Source organism: Tiliqua scincoides, chromosome 6, assembly GCF_035046505.1.
Source record: "Tiliqua scincoides isolate rTilSci1 chromosome 6, rTilSci1.hap2, whole genome shotgun sequence".
NCBI classification, from domain to species: domain Eukaryota; kingdom Metazoa; phylum Chordata; class Lepidosauria; order Squamata; family Scincidae; genus Tiliqua; species Tiliqua scincoides.
In genome coordinates, this window is record NC_089826.1 from 89,433,380 (window position 1) to 89,451,859 (window position 18,480).

Genomic DNA, 18,480 nt, shown 5'->3' on the forward strand with positions numbered 1-18,480 from the left:
TGTTCGGCGCTGAGGAGCTACTCTCACATTCAGTCCTGGCCCAGGTAGCGCCATCACCCCTTCTCTCCAGCATGAAGAGCAGCAGCAGGGTCTTTCTCCCCTTGCTCAGGATCCATGCCTTGAAACGAGCAGCCAAGTCACAGGCTGATGGTTGCTCTTGGCATCTCTCGCCCTTCTCGGCACAGAGAAGTAGGCAAAGGAGCCCACGGCTCGTGTCTCAGCATGAGCAGGCAAGTGGCAAGAGGAGGCCTCTGTGGAGGCTGTTCTCACTAAGGGAGGGTATGATCAAGGAGGTCCTCATGGCACAAACCAGTGAACAGAACCAGCAGTGCCAACCTTGCCATGTATGCTCAGCTGAAAATGCCTGAGCCCTGTTAGGACTTTGTTGCTCAGGGATGCTGAGTCTAGAATGAAGTGACAGGTACCACTTTTCTTGCGCGCATGAGGCTCATGCCAGTCTTGCCGCCGTCTCTCCACAAAGCAGGCATCCAACTGCCTGACTGCTCGGCCCCTGTGCATGCAGTGATTGCTGCATCCATCCAGTGGAGCTGTTCTTCCTACCTCAGATCTTGGATCACAGCCTGGGTCAGGTTTCTGAGAGCCGGGGCGGGGTGTGGACTAGGGTTACAGCTGCAGCTAGCTTACCTTGGGCCAAGCATTGATGTCAGAGTGATGCTGCAGGGTGGGACAGCCTTTGAAATATAAAGATAGGTCAATCAAATATAGCAGGCTGCCCCACCGGAGAGCTGGAGGCATTCAAAACATGGTCCCCAACAGGCCGAGCAGTGCCTCTCTGCCTCCCTTCCTGACCCAACTGCTCTCAAGCTTCAGTTTCATGTCCAAAATCTCCCTCTGCTTTCCAAAAATAAGCCACTGCCGCCATGCTGAAGGGAGAAAAACAAGAAGGGCGGTATTTTTAGGGCCATTAATTCTGACCACGTGCCCAGGAGGTGAACCGGATGGCAATCGCACAAAGACTCCTCATCACTATGTCCTGTGAGGCCGGTGTCCACTGGACGTTCCCTGCCTTTGTTCTCCTGGGTCTCCTGGCAGAGATTGTTTCCTCGTACCCGGTGGTGGGCAGGACAAATGGCACCCTTCTGGAGCAAGGATGGGAGTCTCTCTTGTCCAGGTCGCTTGCTGTTGCTGCGGCTGCTGCTGCTGGAGTGTCTAGGCAGAAGTCTGAAGCCAACTGGGAGACCGACTATTTGCTAGGCATCAAGAGGCAGCGGAGGCTGTATTGCAATGTGGGCATTGGGTTTCACCTCCAGATATTTCCAGATGGACGGATCAGTGGCGTTCATGCAGAAAACCAGTACAGTGAGTTTGCATCACAGTGTGAAATGATGACATAGATGTCATGTAATTACTCTGAGTTCTGATAATTGCTCTGCCTGAAATCTCAAGACAACTGTTTCTTATAATTATTCTAAGGTACATCTGCTGCTGGGAGGGGGGGGGGTTAGGATAAACCAGCACCCAAAGTCTCCAGGCTGAAACTTGACCCAAATATTTTAACAAAAGGTGATACTAACTTTGGGCACAATCCTAACCAGGTCTACTCAGAAGTAGGTCCTATTTTGTTCAATGGGGCTTACTCTCAGGAAAGTGTGGTTAGGATTGCAGCCTTAGTTTGATTTTACAATCCTGAAAAAGCAAAGGAGGGTGGAGAAAAATCTTTTTTTCTGATACTCCTTCCTTCCCCTCCCTTGAGTTTTGCTGCTTTGCTGTCAGGAACTCACACACTATAAGTACATGATTTGGGATCACCATTTGCCAAAATGCTGAGAATACGGAGAAATCACAAAGCACAAAGTTAGATATCTTTTTCTAACTTCATATTATGGGTGTTTATTTTAATCCACCAGACTGAAAGGATGATGTTTAAAAAGCAATGTCACCAATTTCTCTCTCATACACACACACACACACGCGCACGCGCGCGCACACACACACACACACACACACAAAATCAGATTTAGGCTCCTCTATAGGTGCTACTGGACTTTAAAAAAAAAAAGAACTCTTGGAAGATCTGATCACAATACCACATCTAGTATTGCCCTTTCTAGAAAAATTGCTCTGAAAGCTTGTAGACTTTATTCATGTTGTTAATAGTACCTTGGAAATTCGTACAAAAACATGCTAAGTCAGGCTATAAGCTTTAAGCCTAACTGCTTGCATGTTTCAGAAGTAATCCCCACTGAGTGCAGTGCAAATGTGCAGACGACTGTTTAATCAGCAGATTAAAACAACTGAACTTCCCTGAGGGCCCGATTCTGTCTGGGCCTTAAACTGGCGGAACTCGTGATCCGCCCCTGCAAGGCCTGGGCTGTTGGTGCAGCTGTTCTGGTGGTTGTGCATGGCTGACACCAGCCCACAGAACCTTTGCTGCAGCTGGTAAGACGGAGTGGATGGGGTGGCAAGCAGGCCAGGCTGGGGGTGGTTTGGGACAGCATGGGTGAGGATCTTGGCAGCAGCCACACATGCTGGATCCAGCTGCCCCTTCCTGGTCCAGGCCCACCCCTGAGTCTTCTCAGACTTAAGCTGGCTAAACAGCAGGCATAGTTCTGAGGAGACACATTGAGGATCAGGCAGTCTATGGGGGGGGGGGGGAGTTTAGTAAAAATATTCTTTCCTCTCCTTGGATGTCTGGTTTCCTGCAACCCATGGCATGCAGCATGCTCTCTGTCAACAGCAATATGACTGGCGCAGGTCCATATTGGTCTATGCAGGCTAATGAGGCCCACCAGTGCCACCAATCCCGCCCCCTCCCGGGCCCCATCTGCCCACCTCACCCCGTCTCTTCTCTGTTCCATCCTCACCCTGCCCCATTCAACCTCCTCTGTGCCCTTCCCCCCCACCCCTGTGCTGCACTTACCTGCTCCACCAGGGCCAGTGTGAAGGCTCCACAACTGGGGCAAGCGCATGAACAACAACACACACAACTGCCCTTGCTTCATCTAGTCTGACCATCAAAAGGCATTTGTATCTAGGTTTTGATAGTATCTAAAATTATTTAAATTTGGGGAACAATTCAGTCAAATATTTAAATTCTTTGATTAAGCTTCATCTCCACCATTGAAAGCAGTGGGGTAAGTCTGGGCAGAAGGTCCTCTGACTCAGCGAAAGGGCAGGTGAGCAATTGGTTAAAATGCATTAATTAGTCACACCCATTATTGAAACGTAACTTTTCTGCTTATATTACAGTTTTTAAATTCTTACTTCTGTGTACAGTATAAATTCCTGTACTTCATACAACTGTTTACAAATATAATGCATGAAGCTTATGCCCTTTTACTAATTTCTACAGAAGATTTAAAACAAGGGATTCCTTTGATATTTTTAATTTTTCTGTGGGCAGCTATGGTACACCATAGTAAGCCTGCCTTTCATCTTCTGCTTCTTCAGGTCTCCTGGAAATATCAACGGTGGAGCGAGGTGTGGTCAGTCTGTTTGGCTTGAAGAGTTCCCTCTTCATCGCCATGAACAACAAAGGGAGACTGTACGGCACGGTGAGTACAGGTGGGGGCAGGTTTTCTATCGTTGAAACTGATTTGTGAAGGAGACGTATTTACTCTGAAGCCCTGGATATTTTAGTCTCCAGTAGCTTCCATACTAGCAATTTTCCCAAGGAAAGTTTGCCCTTTGGTCGTTTTTACAGAGAATCCAGACAAGGTCCTTGTCAGATAACTGCAGAAAAGGGCTTCCTGTGTTGTCATCATCTGTTTTTTCCAGGGCTAATTTAAACTGGGGCGGGGGTGGTTTGGCTATAAAACGTAATTGGTGTAGCAACCTGTCCAGTGTAGATTGACCATTGAGGCTTTTCATGGTTCCGGTGTCTTTATATCTGTAGATCCGACTAATTGTATTACTTCCTGCTGGTCATGTTTCCAGGATGAATTTGATATATTATATTTGAATTTTCTTTTATTTTTAAGTGAAATAGTGCTGCTTTCATAGAAAGGAAATGCAAAGACTCATTTTTTTTTCTGAATAAACGTGGCCAGCTTTAAAGAGAGTTCTCCAGGGCCAATCCCCTTGGCCCATCTTTTTATCCATCCTGGCCTTATAGAGGTTTTAGGGCCAACCTATCCAACTTTCCAGCTCCGGTGCAGCTGCAATGCAGCCCCAAGGTAAGGCAACAAATATTCCCATACCTTGAAGCGGCCAGTGTGACTGCATCCCCACCACAGGATGCAGCACACACCCCATTGGCATGGCTGCACTGGCACTGGAAACTTGGATAGGATTGGGCCCTGTGCTGGAAAGTTGGATAGGATTGGGCCCTGTGCTGGAAAGTTGGATAGGATTGGGCCCTTACAGCCCAATCCTATCCACACTTTCCTGGGAGTAAGCCCCATTGACTCAAATGGGACTTACTTCTGTGTAGACATGCATAGAATTGCGCTGTCAGTCTGCTATTCTATGTATGCCAACTCTGCGACTCCATTGTTTTTAGCAATTATTCAATATTTTGTCATGTTCAAAATGCATATGCTGCTCTGGAACCCTCCAGGCTGAAGAGCTGGTTATCCAAGTCTATGTAAATTAATAAAGTAGATTCTGAATGAATAAGGACAAGAGCACAGTCCAGTGAAAGTGAATTCCCTTTTATTTCCATTCATTGTTCCACTGAACAGATTTAAATATGCACTTGATTTTCCCACTGACATTAATCTGATTTTTAAAAATTATTAAATTGCCATCAAGCATGTCCTTCAATAACCAGCAGTACTCAAAGTGCTGCCTGCTGCAGGCTGGGAATGTGTTCCCTGGCGTGACCGGTGCTTCTTGTTCCAGAGCACCAATGGAGCTTCTTTTCCCCGATGAGGATGACGCAACACTCCAGCCAGTCACATTTATGGTGCAATGCCCCAGCTGGCATTGTGTCCAGATTTCTGGGAAGATGCAACCAGCTGGAGCATTGCGTCGAACATGAAGCCCCGCAGCACTCCAGAATGAGAAGCAGCAGTCAGAGGAGGGAAGGATTCAGCCGAACACCAGATCCAGCCCTCAGGCCAGGATTCACCCAGCCCTGCTCTAAATGTTACTTACACTGATGATAAGCACATTTATCTAAAGCAGTGTTTCTCAGCCAACTGTACAGGTACCATCAGTGGTACTTGAGGTGGTACCTGGTGGCATTTGCAGGACCCCTGGACCCCTGCCACCTGGCAAGGAGACCACAAACGTGACACAACAAACAGTATTATTAACAGTATTTATATACCGCTTTTCAACTAAAAGTTCACAAAGCGGTTTACAGAGAAAATCAAATAACTAATGGCTCCCTGTCCCAAAAGGGCTCACAATCTAAAAAGATGCCAAGGAATACCAGCAGACAGCCACTAGAACAGACAGTGCTGGGGTGAGGTGGGCCAGTTACTCTCCCCCTGCTAAAAAAAAGGAGCACCCACTTAAAAAAGTGCCTCTTACCCAATTAGCAGGGGTTGGTTCAATGGGCAGAGTAGAAGGCTTGGTTCAATGGGCAGAGTTTCAAAGCATGCTTTTCTGTGCTCAAAAAACCCCTCCCATTCACCCTGAGCCTCTTGCTAGTGTTTGTTGCATTGCATCCCAACCCAGAAGTAAATGGCAATGGTGTCATCTCCAGTTACTTCCGATGGTACTTTGAATAGGTGGACCATGTGAAGCGGTACAGCGGAAGACAAACCTTGAGAAACACTGATCTATAGAAATTTAAGTTTGACCAATTAAAGGCCCAATACAGAGCTGATGCAATGGGGTGTATGCTGCATCCTGTGGTCTCCTCAAGGAAAGGGAACATTTATTCCCTTACTTTGGGGCTGCATTGTGGCTGCATCAGTTCTGGAAAGTTGGATAGGATTTGGCCACAAGTAGAATAGGAAATATTGGACACGATTCAACTATTCAAGGAAATATTGAGCAAATTCAAGTACTATCACTTAGAAGCAGATGACCAGGCAACAGAACAATTATCTGATCAGTTGACAGCCCTAATTTAAACAAAGGGGCAGCTAAGGTTAGTCATGTTTAAGTCCCTAGGAAACTTACTACTGATCAGTAAGATGTAACTGTAGGAGTCCTCTCTTTAAATACAGGTTTGCCCTAATTAGTCTGGGATTAGGGCTCACCTGTTTCAATAAAGACTGTCAACTGGAAAACTGGGAGATCAAGTGAATGGGGAGGGGAGGAAAGCTTGTGAGAAGTAAGTAGCGGGGTGTGCGCGTTCTGCTGTCCTTGGCTGAGTTTCTTTCTTGGTTCTTTAATCAGCTCCACACACACACATTATAAGGATTTGAGAAAGGACTGCCAACATGCCAAGTGTGACCTCACTTTGCTCTGCATATCAACTCTCAGTCAGCTGCCTGGGGCTGGTTGTTCAAAGAAGCACAACTGTGTGTGAGGGGAGTGCTTGCTGTGATGATGTCATGGACACCTGCCCAATGGTTTCATGAGATCATGCCAATGATATCTCTGAACAGTCTGAAACAGTCTGAAATCCTAATTACAGTTGCCACTCAATTTTATCTAAAGTAGCGTTTCTCAATGTTTTGTCCCCTGCTGTACCGCTTCGCCTGGTCCACCTATTGGAAGTACCACTGAAAGTAATTGGCAATGATATAGTGTGTAGTTAATCTGTGGAACTCTTTGCCACAGGATGTGGTGATGGCATCTGTCCTAGATGCCTTTAAAAGGGGATTGGACAAATTTCTGGAGGAAAAATCCATCACGGGTTACAAGCCATGATGTGTATGTGCAACTTCCTGATATCAGAAATGGGCTATGTCAGATGCAAGGGAGGGCACCAGGATGAGGTCTCTTGTTGTCTTGTGTGCTCCCTGGGGCATTTGGTGGGCTGCTGTGAGATACAGGAAGCTGGACTAGATGGGCCTATGGCTTGATCCAGTGGGGCTGTTCTTATGTTATTGCCAGTTACTTCCAGATTGGAAGGCCAAACACAATGCAACGAACATTGGTAAGGGGCTCAGGGTGGATGGAAGGGCTTTTTAGAGTGCACAAAAAGCACACCCTGAAGCTCTTCCCACTGAGCTGAGTCTCCCACTGCTGTTTGTTGTGTTGCATTGCTGGTCCCACTTCCAGTGGACACCACCTCAAGTACCACCAATAATACGAGTACCACTGGTTGAGAAACACTGACATGAACTGAGATTGAAGGTTCAACCAAACAAAGATACGAGGAAGTTCAAGGAATCCAATAGCTTTGATCAAACTCAACAAATTTGTTGTGGGGATTCCACACATCAAAACTAAGCTGCTCAGCCACAGGATAATATGGAAAGTGGTCTGGCAAATAAATTTTCTATAGTTACACATGCAAAATAAGTGACTTCAAAGCTTGGACAATAAAACACATTGATAAGTCCTCATGAATTGAGATGTCACTCAAGACATGGAAAAAAATCCTAAAGGAACAGTAACACAATACCTTTATTAGGACTGACTAAAATGTCGCAAAGATATGAGCAATCTTTTAACATCTCAAGTTTGTTTTTTGTCTGAACATTCAGCAAAAGCAGGAGGTAGACAAAAACTATCTCTGGGAATGGTGGAAAGGGCCAAGTCTGCTTGGCATTGAGGTGTGGGTGGAGGGGATACTATCTGGATTCACTAAGTCCACGTTTTGTTTGCTTCTGCTTTATATCTGTGGGCACTTGTTCGTCTCCACCCTGCCCCTGGGGGGCAGGTCCATGTTGTGGGGGGATTGGAAGAACATCCAGAGAAGAAAGGAGATCTATAGATGTAGATGTAAAGATGAAGGAGGTGATGGTTGCTGCTGATTTGTACTTTATTGTATTTATGTGTCAGATAAATGTTTGAGGGTTTTTTCAGGTTATTATTGCTTGTAAGTAAGTAAAACATTTCTTTCTCTTTTTAAAATGAGATCTGGTATACCGAGGTGCATCCTGACAGAATGTCATTTATAAAAGAGATGCCAAACGGTTTGGGAACCACTGCCCTAGACTGATCCCCTCTGGGGCCAGAAGGCTGGGATTCAAACTTGCCCTTCAAGGGCAGCTGCTGCTGGCTCAAGGAAGCCGGTCTCCTGCTGGTGGCTGGAGCAGGGATGGGGCATTGCTACGGCTCCTGGTCTCTGAGGTTTGCCTGAGCCCCCAGGGTCCTGCTTCTGCACCTCCCTCCAAGCCCCCACCCCCCATTCTCTTCATGCCCTTCCCCCCCCCAGACTTCCCCCAGCTTCCTTCTGGCCTCTGCTGCCCTCCTCTCATATGCACCACTCTCCAGGGCTCCTCACCCCTTTCCACAAAGCCTTCTTCCTGTTGTTCCCTCACCTCCTCTTCCCTCACCCTCCTTGAACTTGCCCCTCCTTCACCCTCCCTCCACTCACTGCCCTGCTCACTCTTCCCCCACCTCAGGAGGGAGGCACTGCTCCCGTGAGACCCTGACAACCAGGCCCCCGGTTTCACAGCTGCTGTCTGTCACAGCTCACAGTCTGCACAGGTGTGCGAGTCCTCCCAAGTAGCATTGTTAGTTTTATTTCTAACGATTGGCATTCAGCCTTTCCCTGTTCAGAACAGGCAGGTCTGTCTCAGGAGAGGTGGATCAGGACACAGCCGCCAGCTTTAAGTTTGTTTCCAAAGGAAGAGCGTCCTCTTATTATGTGGTGGGCCGCTGTGAGATACAGGAAGCTGGACTAGCTGGGCCTATGGCCTGATCCAGCAAGGCTCTTCTTATGTCCATGGTTTCTTTCCCCTGGCAGCTTTTGGTGCTGTGCCCCCGTGGATCTGTTTTGTGCCCAGCATGGTCTGGCCTAATTAAGGGCCTGATCCTGAGCAGTGCATGCTGGCTTACTGCTGGCATGCACTGTCACAAATGTGCCATAAGGCACGTTTGTGAGCCCTTACCGCAGGTCCAGTGTCACAGCTAGCCCAGTGTAAGCCCGCACTGGGCCAGCTCCAGCACTGGGCCCACATTCTGCCACCCAGTGGTCACCTGGACCATCGAGCGTCGAGCGTCGGAGAAGTGAATGAGGGTGTGGAGGGAGGCAGGGAGGAGGTGGGGGAGGACAGGGAGAGGGCAGGAGGGAGGCATGGCAGGAGGAGGGCAGGATCAGTGGAGGGAGGCGCCACCAGATCCTGAGCCCCATGTTGGGCTGCGCGGACAAACACTGGACTATCCAATTCTGCACCGGCTCAAGAGCAGCCACAAAATTGAGTAGCCCCATTTCTTTGGGCCAAGTTGGAAGACATGGGGATTGATAAAAGGTCTCTCCATTTAAATACCTCCTGCAGGGTTAGATGCTCCTGGAGGGGGAATCGAACTCACTCCACCATCACTAACAAAGGGGTCAAACAGGGCTGTGTCTTGGCCCCCATGCTTTTCAATCTATTTCTAAATGATCTTGCCCCTTCCCTGAAGGAAGTAGATGGCCATTGTTCAAAGCTTGGCGCAAGCCAAGTGCCGCTACTTCTGTACGCGGATGATGCAGTACTGATATCTCGTACTAGGATTGGCCTGAAACGTCTGCTCAGTCACGCCACAGAGTATTTTTTGTCCAACAAATTGCAGATTAATTATGCTAAATCTAAGATAATGATATTTGCTAACAGATGGAAAGCTTTTAAGTGGTCTTGTAATGGCAACAAAATGGAACAGGTTAAGCATTTCAAGTACCTGGGTATCAACTTCCATTACAGGCTCACTTGGGCTTTTCATTGTAAGGCAGTGCAGAACGCATCCAAACTAGCTTCCTCAGCCATTTCCCGTTTCTTTTTCACCTGCGGCAATGGTTATGTTCCGGCCGCTCTGGAGGCATTTAAGGGAAAGGTTCTTTCCCAGGTTCTTTATGGCTCTCCTGTCTGGTATAAGGTCATTAACCAACCACTAGAACGCATCCAAGCCTCCTTTTTACAGAAGATTTTGGGCTTACCCAGGTGTGTTCCCTATTTGGTTCTGTGTCTTGAGGTGGGGTTAATTCGATTAAGGACTACTGCATGGTTAAGACTACTGAAATTTTGGTTTAGGATTTTATTTAATAATAATAATGATAATAATAATAATAATAGTAGTAGTAGTAGTAGTAGTAGTAGTAGTAGTAGTATTTATATACCGCTTTTCAACTAAATGTTCACAAAGCGGTTTACAGAGAAAAATCAAATAACTAAATGGCTCCCTGTCCCAAAAGGGCTCACAATCTAAAAAGATGCAAATGAATACCAGCAGACAGCCACTAAAACAGACAGTGCTGGGGTGAGGTGGGCCAGTTACTCTCCCCTGCTAAAAAGAGGAGCACCCACTTGAAAAAGTGCCTCTTACCCAATTAGCAGGGGTTGTTACCCAATTTAACCCTACCTCCTCTGGTCTAATGCACCAATTATTATTGGATCCAGTCCTGCCTATAGAGATCACTGATCTTCTAACTAAAATTAAGTCAATAGGGCTGGACACTGCAGAGTTAGGTATGATTGGCTGTGATGCAGCTTACAGAATCGTCAAAGAAAGAATTCTGGATATCGAACAACAAGAGCTGTTTAGTGCCACCAGAACCACATGCTCTCCACTCCATCTCCATATTCCAGTCAGTTCTGGGAAACCGGCCTCCTTCTTTTACCACCTGGTGTGCCCGCAGGCTCGGAGAGCTTTCACACTGGCAAGATGTAACGCTCTTCCATCAGCCTTGTTAACGGGCAGGTTCAATGGTATTCCCTACTCAGAGAGGGCGTGGTAGGGATTGCACTGAGACTCTAATGCATATCTTTTTTTACTGCCCGCTACTTGATGCGTCACGCAAGAAATATCTAGGCCCATTGTTAGCTAGGATGCAGGGCTGGGAGGATTCAATCATGCTTCAGTCTCTCCTTTCCACACCTGATTCTGAGACTCTGGATAATGTCGCTTCCTTTTTATCTGGGGTAATAGCCAGACAGTCCTGGAACTCTGGGCAGTATGTGAGGAGAAGACTGATGTTTATGGTTAGGTTGTGTTGTCTTTGTATATTATTGTTTTGTTTTGTTCTTTCTCTGTATTTTATGCCAATAAAGGTCTTACAGAACTGAACTGAACTGAGTAGCCCCATTGCAGGGCTACTTCCCTTACCTGGGGGAAGGGGACAAAAGTTCCCTTCCCCTGAGGAGTTGCCATTGGCTGCCCAGTTGTGCACTGGACGCTGCAGTAGCCATTTTGGCACTACGGCAGCCCCATGCTCCGGGCAGCTCAGGATTGGGCTGCCCATCAGCTAGCACCTCATGCACAGTCTTACAAAGTACGGATGTGGCCTTTTTCCACCATGCCCAGGAGCATAGTTAGAATGTTCATGCCTGCACTTTGTAAGATCAAGCACTGGAAAGGCAAGATATACATCACTGGAATGCAAACATAGCACTAATAAAGATAGGAACATCAGAAGAGCCCCACAGGATCAGACCAAAGGCCCACCTAGACCTGCTTCCTGTATCTCACAGCGGCCCACCAAATGCCTCCAGCAGGGAGCACACAAGACCACAAGAGACCTGGTGCCCTCTCTTGCAGCTGGCGTTCTGAGGTAGCCTGTTTCTAAAGCCAGGAGGTTGCACATGGCCCACCTTGGCTTGTAATCCTGCATCTTTGTACCACTCCTTTGCACCTGGCATTAAGAGACAGCCCATTCTGACTTGGCTTTGTGCTTGCATAATGTGTTGTACAAGCTGACAACCACAAAACATGGTTAGTTCCTCAGTACTGTGCAATTTATTCCACATGCACTTGTGCAACTACATGTGAGGCAGTTCAAAAAGCCCCCTTATTTCTGCATTAGCTGCTTTGGCTGCAGCCCATTCTTTCCTAAATGCTAAAGTTGGTTCCTAGTTCCCAGGTCCTTCTTTGTCATGGAGACACGGAGCAGGGACACTTTCAGGGAGTTGCCACAAGGTGTGGACTACAGAAGCTGCTTGGTTACTCAAAAGGCCATTGCAGGAACGAAACAGCCAATTTGCCTGATCAGGTGTCCTCCCCCCTTCCCAGAGTATTTATTCCTTTATTTGGCCATCCCCATCCATGTGCTTGGTCCTTTGCAGCACTGATAATCCAAATGGGGGGGGGGGCACGAACCAGATGTGGAATGGCTCTGAGTAAATGCCGCCACATCTTGCAACCACTCTTTTTCTTTCTTTACCGCCTCCAGGCAACTTTTCAGGATGAATGCAAGTTCAGAGAAACTCTGCTTCCCAATAACTACAATGCCTACAAATCGTTCCTGTACAGGGACTTTTATGTGGCACTCAGCAAGCACGGGAGAGTGAAGCGAGGAAGCAAAGTCTCGCTCGCACAGACGGTCACACACTTCTTGCCCAGATTGTGAAACTGGCGTCAAGTGTATTAAGCAACTCTATTTTGTTTTGCACATGAGAATAACCTCCCAGGTAAAGTACTTACCTTCACTCTTCTGTGGATATACCTGTGTGTATATATATGAAATGATTTGTATGGGATCCATTACACAAAAGTATGCTGCAAGGTGCAAAACCAGAGCCCTCAAGACAGCAGGAAGCTGCCGCTTTGTTCACCGCAGTGGGCTGTTCACAGTTGCCACAAGTGGGAAGCACTGGCCAAGCTGGACAGGGGACGGTTGCCAGTGGTGCTTGGATTTCCTTCTGAGAGATCCGAATGGAAGACCAGTAGATTTTTGGATCATGGTTCAAAAACATCCAACAGGAGGCTGGAATGGATGCAGTTAACTCTGGGAGCTCAGTGCTTGTCCAACTGTGTTGTTGGGATCCCTGTGGACTCTCTGAAGCCTGAGGGGTTTCATAAGAACGTAGGAACAGGTCAAGGGATTAGGCCAGGGTCCACCTAGTCTAGCCTTCCGTTTTCCACAGCAGATAACCAGATGCTAGTGTGGAAACGGGGCCAGCCCAAGACCTCTCCGTGCTCCTGCGCTGCCTCAATTCTTCCCCTTGCCACCTTTGTGGGGGTAGCAGGCACGCGGGCAAACAAGTGAATGAAGGGGGTAGCAAAGTGCTGCTTCCCTGCGTGTTCCCTTTAAACTTGGAACTTCATGCCAGAACAGAGTGTGGAGAGAAAGGGACTCTGTGATTCCCAGTCGTGTTTAGTGAGTGGAGGCAGATTAGCGTCACTTGCACCTGCAGTGGGCTGGCGAACACTGGCGACTGCAGATTTGTGGCAGAGAGCCCCCCGCCCCCGACCTCACCACTTGCCCTGATGCAAGGCACTTCACGGCTGAGCTGACCATGAGAGAAACCCAAATTACATTAGAGCAGCCTGCTTGGAAGAGAGTCTGCTCACTACTGGTGGTCATTCCCTGTCATGATATGGCGTGTGTGGAAGAGCACACACTCAGTTCTCACACTGGGGAAGTCTGAAAGCTTAGTCAGTGCTCTGAGAATTGGATGTGCACTCTAGAACATTCCCTGGAATGATCGGTGCTGTGCACAGCCATAGCAGAACAAGTCAACGTGGAAAGTGTTCCCTGAAGGTGGGAATTCTGAGCACCACAGCAAAAGACAAAGCACAAATGTATCATGAGGTGAGCTGTGCCAGATTACGCAGTCGGAGAGAAACATCAGCATCTTGAGCTCAAGGACCACATCATGCCTGTGATAAGAAGCTGTGAGATTTGAAGAAAGGCTATTTCTTAAAGTACGGGGTGCCCGCACCTGGACCAGCACAGACAAGCAGAGCCATGTAAACAAAACCACAGCATAGTCTTCCAAGTGTTGGCAAATCTGCCACTCAGTATTGCTTTAAAAATATCTACCTCCTAAAGCCATTTCCAGTTTGCATTCCTCACAGCTCTTTTCTTTACAAAGGAATGAGATTTTTCCCTGCAAATGGAGGTTTAAAAGCCAAAACAAAAAGCCATCATGTGTCAATAGCAGGCAAGTGTATATGTCAGGGTCCCCCTGACTTACCTGGGGGAAACCTGGAGGGAACAGGCTTGCAGGGCGAGAGGGGAGCTCAAGGCAAGGAGGAGACAGGTGGAGTCCCGGTCTGGAGAGCCAGGAAAGGGAGGAGGGGGAGGAACACCAGGCTCCAGCCTTTTGGCTCTCACAAGCAGTGAGGGGAGGGGGTGGGAGAGGCCAGTCAGCCTTTTAACCCTCCCATGGAGGAAGGGGCGGGGCCTGGAGGGGCTAGTCATGAGCATAAGACTCAGCTGGGCCAAGGATGAAGGCAGTCTGGGCCAGGCAGCTGGAGGGAACAGAACCCAGCCTGCCCATGAGCCAGAGACTGGCTAGGAGCCCAAAACCCCTAGCAGCTGGGGGAGAAGGGCCTGGGTGATGCAACCCCCTTCCCCCCACACTCTCTGCTGGGGCCCCAGTGGCTGCGCTGTTGCTCTGGGAGACAGAACCTCCAGTGGCCCGCTGCTGTCTCTTGCAAATACGAGCGTCCCCCTCAAGCCAGGACCCTATAGTATATTTTACTGAATGTACACAAATTTGAAAGCTGCTGTCAGTCACAGCTTCCCAGCTAGCATCTACTCTGCAAAACCGACTCTTGGGGATGGACTTCACACATGATGGGGGACACTGAAATACTTATCCTCTCCCTCAGTATACAAACCTGTAGAGAAAATATGTGTGAAGCAACCTTCTGTCACTGCAGTCATCTCCCAGATGAAGGCTCGTGATACAGGCCTTGCTCTACAGAAAAATTTTGAAGATGGACATTATTATTATTATTATTAACAGTATTTATATACCGCTTTTCAACTAAAAGTTCACAAAGCGGTTTACAGAGAAAAATCAAATAACTAAATGGCTCCCTGTCCCAAAAGGGCTCACAATCTAAAAAGATGCAAATGAATACCAGCAGACAGCCACTAGAACAGACATGGCCTATGGTCTAGTCACACACTCACCCGCAGAAGCAGGCACTGGAGTGTCTGTAGATGTTCTGTTTCTGTGGATGTCCAAAAGCTGGTGAACCATTCTAGGCACATGATGTGCATGTCAGCTTCCACTGGTATGTGTCCTTATTTATCAGAAGTACAGGCGTAAACTCTGTCTTATTGAGATGACTGCCAGCATTCACTGAGCTATCTTTTTTGGACACTGATGAATTTAATCTTGGAATGTCAACAGTGATCAGGTTTTGGATGTTTGATACAATGCGTAGATCAGTGTTTCTCAGCATTTGTCCTCTGCTGTAGCACTTTACATGGTCCACCTATTCAAAGTGCCACCGGAAATAACTGGCGATGACATTATTGCTAGTTACTGCTGGGTTGGGAGGCCAGATGGGACACAGCAAACAGCAGTAATAGGCTGGAGGTGAACAGGAGGGATTTTTCAAGAATGGAAATGCAAGCTTTGGAGCTTCTGCTGCTGTTTGTTGTGTAGTGTCCCTGGTCTCGCTGCCATGTGGCAGGTGTCCAGGGGTCCCACGAATACCACGAAACACCACCTCAAGTACCACTGGTGTTACCTGTACCACTGGTTGAGAAACACTGGTGCGGATAGAGATAGAAATGCATAAATTGTATGTTGTGTTACTTATACTGCAAATATCTTTGAACCTCAGAATTGCAGTGGATGACTGGTTAAGCATGTCAGCCCAGCTTGCACACACCAGGAATTTTCAAACTATCTGCTTCCAGAACATTTTCCAAGTTGCTTTCTCTGCTAAGGAACGCCTGCAGGAGGAAAAGGATTTGGGCATTATTCTGGGGGAGTGCTCAGGGTACTTGTTCAGCCTGTTGGGCCTCACCTTCATCCTGGATGAAGTCTTCCCTTTGGGAAAGGTGCAAGGTTCCCCAGAGCACATTGGGAAAATTACTGGCATGGGCTTCTAACTAGGGCAATTTCTGGAAGCTCCTTTGGTTTATGGTTTAGTGATCTGATACGTACTGTGGGATTTCTGAATTCCAAGGGGGACTTATCTTGTTGAAGTCATTGAGAGATACACTTCACTTCCCAACCACACTGTCATTAAAATCTATTGCAGGCTCTCAGCCCACCCCATATCTCAACCTCCGGCTCAGAAATCCTCTCCAAGAATACATGTAGAGGACACTCAACTTCGCTCATCTGTTTATATAACCTTTCCCCAGAATACCAGTCATGCCACATTCTCCCTGCCTTTAAAGAGTATTTTAAGAGGCCCTAAGTCAATAGACACTATAAATGTCTGTGACCAGAAGCCTTGAGATGCCTGCAGAGACGAGGGGTCTCCTAAATTTGAAACACCCTTTAGTCTGATGTCAGAACATGGGCATGTTCAGGGCCATGCTACAGCTGAACCAGATGTCCCAGGGAAAGGTATATTATATCTCATGGGGAACCAGTATATCGCCTGTCTTAAATATGTCCAGGCAGCAACTGGAAGCCTTTCAGGTATAAATGGTTATTTTTACAGAATGTATTTGTTACATTTGTCTACCACCCTTTCTGCAAAACATTCAGAAGGGCACTTCTTGCAGCCTCCTCGAAATCCTGTGAAGTAGCTTAGACTGAGAGATACTCAGGGTGCAATCCTAACCCATTTTCCAGCATCGACATAAGGGCAATGCAGCTTCTAGATAAGGAAATAAATATTCCCTTACTTTGAGGAGGCCTCTGCGAGTGCCCCCCCCAACTGCAGAATGCAGCACACGTCACATTGGCACAGCTATGCCAGTGCTGGAAAGTGGGTTAGGATTTGAGCCTCACTTGATGAATTATTGCTGTGCAATCCTTTGCAGAGATTTGGAATTCTGTTGCAGCCATTGTTGCCTGCAGTGCAGATGTTCAATTTAATGAATGGGTTTCCTGCAGACAACAGTAGCTCCTGCTGCTTCTGTCTCTCTACAAAGCTGTTGTGTTTATCCCTGAAATTTTGATGGTGCCAGAATTGGATACAGAAGTGCAGCTTCACTGTACAGCAACTTCATTACCACCAGCTAAAAACTTGGCCCAAGGAGCCATCTGCTGTAAAAACTTGGTTGCATTTTTGTTGTCCCATCTACCATGTGCAAAAGACGGCCTTGTTGCCAGACGATTGTGCCATTGCTGCTGAAGTTCTGAATTGTGGTGCTTGTTTCCAAGGCTCTTCATTGTGAGGCTGTGTCATGAGGTCTTATTTCTTGAGCTCTGCAAAGTCCCACAGGTGGTTGTTTTCCCCTCTTCAGCTTTTTGGAAGTTGGAGGGCAGGCAAAACTCTGTTCCGCTCAAAGAATAAGTCCTGAGAAGTGCAGATACATACTTATCTTCCCAGGCAGCCTAGTCACATAATCAAACAATAGTTTCTGCTTAATGTGGAGAAGATTCAGACATATGAATTCAGGCTTCTGGTGGAGAGGGGAGATCTCATTTTGAATGCTGTTCCACATTTGAATAGTCCCTTCAAGCAGAAGAGTGGAGGAGAGAATGGGAGAAAGGGTCTAACCATCTCCCTGCTGTGCTATTTTTTTTTAATTTGTGGGAATTTTTTTTTCTTAAAGAATGTGGTTTCTCCAAATGTGGATTGAAGCAGTGCAATCTACCTGCACCTGGGGACTCCACAACCTCATTCTGCTACCTGAGTAGATCAAATTGGATAGTGTGGCTGGCAGCAGGGTGCAAAAGCCCAGATGGTGGACACTGAAAGTTACTTTTGCTTTGTGGGGATGTGAAAGGAAAGTGATGTAAAGTTGGTGTGAAATAGAAAAGACATGTTTAAAATTGCTGGAAGAAGTTTTGCAGCATCAAATGCTAGCAAGAAAGTGACTTCCAGGCAGATGCAAGCAGGTACGCATCTGACATCTCTCATTAAAAAGCAGAACTTTGAGAGATGTGTCAAAGATCAATCTTTGAATGTCTGCTTCATGATTGCAACCCTGCTTCTGTTTGCTGGGAAAAAAGGTAAAGGGCAAGACAGTAGATGCTTTGATACTAACACAATGTAACAGGCGCATTTGTTTGCTCCCATTTCATGTTGATGCGTTATTCCCAAATTTAGTGTGATTTCAATGCAAAGTTTTACTGAGAGGTAAAGTCCCACTTCCTGCCATCTCTCTCCTTAGTGTCAGCAAACTAAATCTCCCTCCACACACACACAGAGTTTGCAGTTAAATCAGAAAATGGTATATTTTCCAAACCTTTCTTACCCATATTTTCTAACTCTGGATGTACACCCAGGGCCAGCTTTAGAAGGTGCTGAAGCTGGCCATTTGCTAGAATTTCAGGACCTGCAAAGGGCCCACAGGTCCAACAGCACCCCACTGCTATTTTGCATGGAGCATTCAACCAGGCTGCAAGATGTGTGTGCCAGTTCAAACTTTGTCTTAGTAGTCACTGTCACATTCTACCACATTTGTCAAATGCTGAACCACCTTCCAGAAAACATCAGGGTCAAACTGCCCATGACCCGGAACTGTGGCGCTCACGACAAAATCTCTTGGCCCTCTCTCCTGCAAGAAGAGGCAGGAGGGGGATGCTCAGCATTTTCTCAACACTTGCAAGCAACAGCCAATCATAGGCAGCAAGGGCAAGTCAACCCAGTATGATGACCTCACATTGAATGAGATGACTGAAGGAGAAGGTGGGGAAAGACTGTGGCTCCGGGCAT

The 18,480-nt window shown here is 47.2% G+C and overlaps 1 protein-coding gene across 1 annotated transcript; it reads left to right on the top strand.

The window, feature by feature from the left end:
• Positions 1-959: 959 nt before the first annotated feature.
• FGF6 (fibroblast growth factor 6) lies at positions 960-12,298 on the top strand. The gene is made up of 3 exons (XM_066632707.1): positions 960-1,320; positions 3,412-3,515; positions 12,122-12,298. The coding sequence occupies exons 1-3, from the start codon at positions 960-962 to the stop codon at positions 12,296-12,298; spliced, it is 642 nt and encodes a 213-aa protein (XP_066488804.1).
• Positions 12,299-18,480: the final 6,182 nt, after the last annotated feature.

Bases quoted from the DNA above. Each gene is read 5' to 3' on its own strand.
- FGF6 (XM_066632707.1), top strand. From the start codon at position 960: ATGGCAATCGCACAAAGACTCCTCATCACTATGTCCTGTGAGGCCGGT. The intron at 1,321-3,411 runs GTGAGTTTGCAT...CTGCTTCTTCAG, and splicing joins TCATGCAGAAAACCAGTACA to GTCTCCTGGAAATATCAACG. The intron at 3,516-12,121 runs GTGAGTACAGGT...TACCGCCTCCAG, and splicing joins AAGGGAGACTGTACGGCACG to GCAACTTTTCAGGATGAATG.